The sequence below is a fragment of the Pleurodeles waltl genome, unplaced genomic scaffold, assembly GCF_031143425.1.
Source record: "Pleurodeles waltl isolate 20211129_DDA unplaced genomic scaffold, aPleWal1.hap1.20221129 scaffold_37, whole genome shotgun sequence".
NCBI lineage: Eukaryota > Metazoa > Chordata > Amphibia > Caudata > Salamandridae > Pleurodeles > Pleurodeles waltl.
Genome location: NW_027150076.1, coordinates 2,017,622 through 2,023,799, shown reverse-complemented (window position 1 = coordinate 2,023,799; position 6,178 = coordinate 2,017,622). Strand labels below are relative to the sequence as shown.

The 6,178-nt window shown below is 44.5% G+C and overlaps 1 protein-coding gene across 1 annotated transcript; it reads right to left on the bottom strand.

Annotated features, from left to right (window-relative positions):
• Positions 1-3,457: 3,457 nt before the first annotated feature.
• On the bottom strand, positions 3,458-5,863 carry LOC138276107 (zinc finger protein 271-like). The gene has a single exon (XM_069219162.1). It carries the CDS (start codon positions 5,086-5,088, stop codon positions 3,640-3,642), a length of 1,449 nt encoding a protein of 482 aa, XP_069075263.1. The 5' UTR covers positions 5,089-5,863; the 3' UTR covers positions 3,458-3,639.
• Positions 5,864-6,178: the final 315 nt, after the last annotated feature.

The following is a 6,178-nucleotide window of genomic DNA, read 5'->3' as shown; positions in this document are numbered from 1 at the left end:
CTGCTCTGAGTGGCCAGTGCCAGCAGGTGACGTCAGAGGCTCCTTCTGATAGGCTCGTACCTCTCTTGGTAGCCAGTCCTCCTTCCTAGGTAGCCAAACCTCCTTTTCTGGCTATTTAGGGTCTCTGCTTTGGGGATCTCACCAGATAACGAATGCAAGAGCTCACCAGAGTTCCTCTGCATCTCCCTCTTCACCTTCTACCAAAGGATCGACCGCTGACTGCTCAGGACGCCTGCAAAACCGCAACAAAGTAGCAAGACAACTACTAGCAACCTTGTATCGCTTCATCCTGCCAGCTTTCTCGACTGTTTCCAGGTGGTGCATGCTCTGGGGGTAGCCTGCCTCCTCTTTGCACCAGGAGCTCTGAAGAAATCTTCTGTGGGTCAACGGAATCTTCCCCCTGCAACCGCAGGCACCATCACTGGTCCTCTGGGTCCCCTCTCAGCACGACGAGCGTGGTCCCTGGCACTCAGCAACTCTGTCCAAGTGACTCCCACAGTCCAGTGACTCTTCAGTCCAAGTTTGGTGGAGGTAAGTCCTTGCCTCCCCACGCTAGACTGCATTGCTGGGTACAGCGTGATTTGCAGCTGCTCCGGCTCCTGTGCACTCTTACAGGATTTCCTTCGTGCACAGCCAAGCCTGGGTCCCCGACACTCTAACCTGCAGTGCACAACCTTCTGAGTTGTCCTCCGGCGTCGTGGGACTCCCTTTTGTGTCTTCGCGTGGACTCCGGTTCACCCTTCTTGCAAGTGCCTGCTCAGGTACTTCTGCGGGTGCTGCCTGCTTCTGTGAGGGCTCCCTGACTTGCTGGGCGCCCCCTCTGTCTCCTCCTCCAAGTGGCGACATCCTGGTCCCTCCTGGGCCACAGCAGCACCCAAAAACCTCTACTGCGACCCTTGCAGCTAGCAAGGCTTGTTTGCGGTCTTTCTGTGTGGTAACACCTCTGCAAGCTGCATCGCGACGTGAGACATCCATCCTCCAAAGGAGAAGTTCCTAGCTCTCTTCTTTCTTGCAGAACTCCAAGCTTCTTCCAACAGGTGGCAGCTTCCTTCCACCCTCAGCTGGCATTTCCTGGTCTCCTGCCCATTCTCGACACTGTCGCGACTCTTGGACTTGGTCCCCTTATCTTACAGGTACTCAGGTCCGGAAATCCACTGTTGTTGCATTGATGGTGTTTGTTCTTCCTGCAGAATCCCCCTATCACGACTTCTGTGCTTTCAGGGGGTAGCAGGTGCACTTTACACCTACCTTTCAGGGTCTTGGGGTGGGCTATTTTTCTAACCCTCACTGTTTTCTTACAGTCCCCGCGACCCTCTACAAGCTCACATAGGTTTGGGGTCCATTCGTGGTTCGGATTCCACTTTTGGAGTATATGGTTTGTGTGGCCCCTATACCTACGTGCTCCTATTGCAATCTACTGTAATTGTACACTGCTTGCATTACTTTTCTTGCTATTACCTGCATCATTTTGGTTTGTGTATATATATCTTGTGTATATATCTTATCCTCATACTGAGGGTACTCACTGAGATACTTTTGGCATATTGTCATAAAAATAAAGCACCTTTATTTTTAGTACTTCTGTGTATTGTGTTTTCTTATTATCTTGTGCATATGACACCAGTGGTATAGTAGGAGCTTTACATGTCTCCTAGTTCAGCCTAAGCTGCTTTGCCATAGCTACCTTCTATCAGCCTAAGCTGCTAGAAACACCTCTTCTCCACTAATAAGGGATAACTGGACCTGGCACAAGGTGTAAGTACCTCTGGTACCCACTACAAGCCAGGCCAGCCTCCTACACCATTTTGCTGCATACGTTTGTTTGATCTCCTCAGGGACAAGGGAAGAGAAAGAAGGAAGGATTACTGCTTCACCCTGAGGAGAAGAGAGGAGATTATTGTGACCAAGTGAAGTATAAACTTCAGCTATAATGGTCAGCACTTCACGCTCCTGGTTACCAGCAGCGACCACGGTGAGCTTCCAACATATAGCCAGAGATGCAGCTTCACCTCTGATGTTCGAGAGAATCATCTCAGAAAGAACAGGACCATTTCCCAATAATTTCATACCCAAAACAGGGGCCAGGCACATACTCATCCTGCGCTTGCTTCAGGACATCTGGTAACACCGCCCAAGACGGCGTGCCATTAGTCAGGGTAGAGACAGCTGACCGCATGTGTTACAGTCCCCTATCTGAGGTACCATCCCATGTGGTAAGCTCATAGTTTATATTCTATGCTTGTCCTGTGGTCCCATAAGGGGAATATAGCCTCAATTTGGTCTATTTTTTTGGCAAGCCAAACGGGAATTTCCTCACATACTGTGAGTACTTCACCCATAATTGCAATTCTGATCACAGGACTAATTATCGAAGCAGCAGGCAACTGTGTACACCCACCGCTGCCACTCGCACAGGAGCAGCCATCAAAGCGCAGTAATAAACTAAGCTAGTTGTCGTTAGAGTCGAACTAGGATAGTGTTTAACTGCTGAAGTTCAACAACAGTCAAGTTAACTAAGGCTGGCCAACTAGCCCCTTCATTAGTAAGGGGTCCCATGCGTACTGGGGCAAGTACATGTTCTAGGGTGCCTCAAAACCAATTTGTATGTTCCAAATGTGTAAGTGGTATTTCCAAAAGTGCACATGCCCTGTATGCGTTAGGTGGTGCAATATTAGTGTATTCAAGAAAATTATTTGTATTACCTTCCACAGCCGGAACGTTGACCCAAGAACAAACAACTTCCATTCTGTAACCATTGTGTGCCTCAATCACGAAAATAAAATCACCACCCACATTAGTGAGGCCTTGAAATGTTAAATGTGCATGAACAGACCGTTTGCAGTTTACTGCAATTGGAACCGGTCGTGGCAAAAGTGGTAACAAAGTAGTAACACCAAAAATGGTTATTTTTAAATCTTTTTTAAAAGCTTGAGCTCAAAGAATCACCTGTATTAAAAAGTACTGTGGAGGATAAATCCCACACACCATGGATGTTTCCGGTGTATGCGTGAGGGTACTATGGATTCTGAGGAGTACTACTCAGGTGAGCCATTACATAAGTATCAGACACATCGCCAATAGCGCCATGACGCAGGGAGTCTGCTCTTCCGGGCTGTGCCTTGGAACAACAGAACGTCAGAGTGCAGGGGCTGCTCCACTTCTGCCAAACCAGTGCTGGCATCCCAAAAAACCTGTCTAGCTCACAGTGCCTTACTCCTAGCTTTACAGAGTGACAAGTAATTGTGGCAACCCAAAAGGCACGACACTCTATCCCCCTCTCAGGGAGCAGTGGAAAAACAGGTTAGTCCTTTTCCTCATTATCTTAGTCATACATATCCATAGCAACAGTAAAAAAGACGCAATGAAAGTGCAGAATATATTTATTGCTACCAACGTAGTCGATTATGAAGCAAATTAGATGAGATTACAATACTGGTATAATTATGAAAATCATACTGAGACCATGAATAGGCCTCATGACAGTTGATGTACTTGGAGGTGTGATATCCGAGTAAAGTGCTTCAAACATTCAGCGCAATTGTGTGGTTTTCCCCTGTGTGTTTGGTTATGTCTTTCACGGTGTATTAGCTAAAACTCTTCATACGTTCATTACAATGACTATATCGGTTTTATAATTGACTATAGCTCTTTATACATCCACTGCACTTGGATGGTTTCCCCCTGTGTGTGCTTGCTGATGTCTTTGTAGATTTGATAATTGATTAAAGCTCTTCGCGTATTCACTGCACTTGAATGGTTTTCCCCTATGTGCGTTCGCTGATGTCCTTGTAGATTTGATAATTGATTAAAGCTCTTTGCACATTCACTGCACTTGAATGGCTTTTCCCCTGTGTGCGTTCGCTGATGTGTCTGTAGATTTGATAATTGACTAAAGCTCTTAGCACATTCACTGCACTTAAATGGCTTCTCCCCAGTGTGTGTTCGCTGATGTGTTTGTAAGTTTGATAACTGAATAAAGCTCCTCGCACATTCACTGCACTTGAATGACTTTTCCCCTGTGTGTGTTCGCTGATGTATTTGTAGGTTTGAAAAACATCTAAAGCTCTTCAAACATTCACTGCAATGGTATGGTTTTTCTCCTGTGTGTGTTCGCTGATGTCTTTGAAGGTGTGATAACAGGCTATAGCTCTTCACACATTCATTGCAATGGTATGGTTTTTCTCCGGTGTGTGTTCGATTATGTCTTTGGAGGTCTGATAAACGGCTAAAGCTCTTCACACACTCATTGCAATGGTATGGTTTTTCCCCTGTGTGTGTTCGCTGATGACTTTGGAGGTGTGATAACCAAGTAAAGCTCTTCAGACATTGATTGCAATGGTATGGTTTTTCCCCGGCATGTGTTCGCTGATGTGCTTGTAGGTTTGAAGAACATCTAAAGCTCTTCAAACATTCACTGCAATGGTATGGTTTTTCTCCTGTGTGTGTTCGCTGATGTATTTGAAAGTGTGATAACTGACTAAAGCTCTTCACACATCCATTGCAATGGTATGGTTTTTCTCCGGTGTGTGTTCGATGATGTCTTTGGAGGTCTGATAAACGGCTAAAGCTCTTCACACACTCATTGCATTGGTATGGTTTTTCCCCTGTGTGTGTTCGCTGATGTCTTTGGAGGTGTGATAACCAACTAAAGCTCTTCACACATTGATTGCATTGGTTTGGTTTGTCCCTTGTGTGTGTTCGATTATGTCTTTTGAGGTCAGATAAACAGCTACAACTCTTCCCACATTCACTGCACTTGAATGGTTTTTCTCCCGTGTGTGTTTGCTGATGGCTTTGGAGCTGGGATGCCTGACTAGAGCTCTTTACACATTCACTGCATCTGAATGGCTTTTCCCCTGTGTGTGTTCTCTGATGCTCTTTTAGGAGTGCTAAATTACTAGAGCTTTGCACACATTCAGTGCAATAGAACAGTTCTTCTCCTGTGTGAGTTTGCTGATGGTGCTTTTGTAGCGATGACAAACTAAAGCTCTCGCTGCACGTGTATGATTCTTCTTTCTTGGTTGGTGTCTCTGGGTCAGGGATATATTTGTCCACTTCCCACGACTGTGTTTCCTGACGGGCCAACATGGTTAATAAAGCACTTGTGCTATTGTCACATTTGCTGTAGCTGCTGGTATTTAGAACATTTGATTTCCAATTCAAAAATAGAATGCAACGGTCACTAAATTCTTGCCACACTCACAATATGTGTCAGGCTTCTTTGTGAGCGTTGTGTCTTTAGAACAGATAACAGTTTTTGACATTTGTGGGTAAAGATTAATCCTCCTCCTTCTGGTAGGTGCAAATTGAGATAGTACTCTTTATTTTAAACAGAAGAAATCCTCTTTTCTTCACCCCTTAGTTGTTTGTCTCCGCTCTTGTGCTTTACTCTGGTTGCTGTGGTTTGGCCAGAAAGAGTTTAAAATACACCTAGAGCACTGAATGATGGTCTGTTATCACTTTAGGAAGCAGAGCACTGCTGTAACCAATGTATACTGATCCCATGATCACAGCTAGTGTTGCACACATAACGTAGTTTGTCAGTGTTGTTGACTTAATTTTCTAGAGTTCATTTCTTAGTCATGTGCTGCGAAGGTCCACGCCTCAGACTTTCACTGAATTGCCCTTGACTGATTCTTCCAGGATCTGTCAATGTATGTTCAGATTCCTCTGTCTCTGCACTGATGTATACCGGAATACTGTTACACACTGTTTCTTGCAGCTGTTTTGCAGATTTCCAATATTATCTTCATTATTCATAATCATTTTGTGCATTCAGGGCATTTTCTGTGGACTGTAAAGAGATTCAAAATTACTAAATGCAAACGTAATGTACTGTGAATACACAATATTTACCTGGCTATAAAAGACATCACTTCTTTGCTGTCTTTGAAACTTATCAAAGGATATTTCACCATACACAGATATTTTAATAAATTGTCTGTTGAATAAGTCTCATTGTATTTACTTCAGAAAAGGAGGTGATTTACTGTTCACAGAGTAACTTAGTGAAGAATGGGTGCTCACAGAGCATCCACATGCAACAGGTACAGCTTTAGGAAGATGCACATGGCCAATATTTCATTTAGACAAGAACAGATTGTGGAAAAAGAGATGGAGCAGGTTGTGCTGCTGATACCTAAGTTTCAGGAAGTGAATTATAAAGGTAATTCTTTAG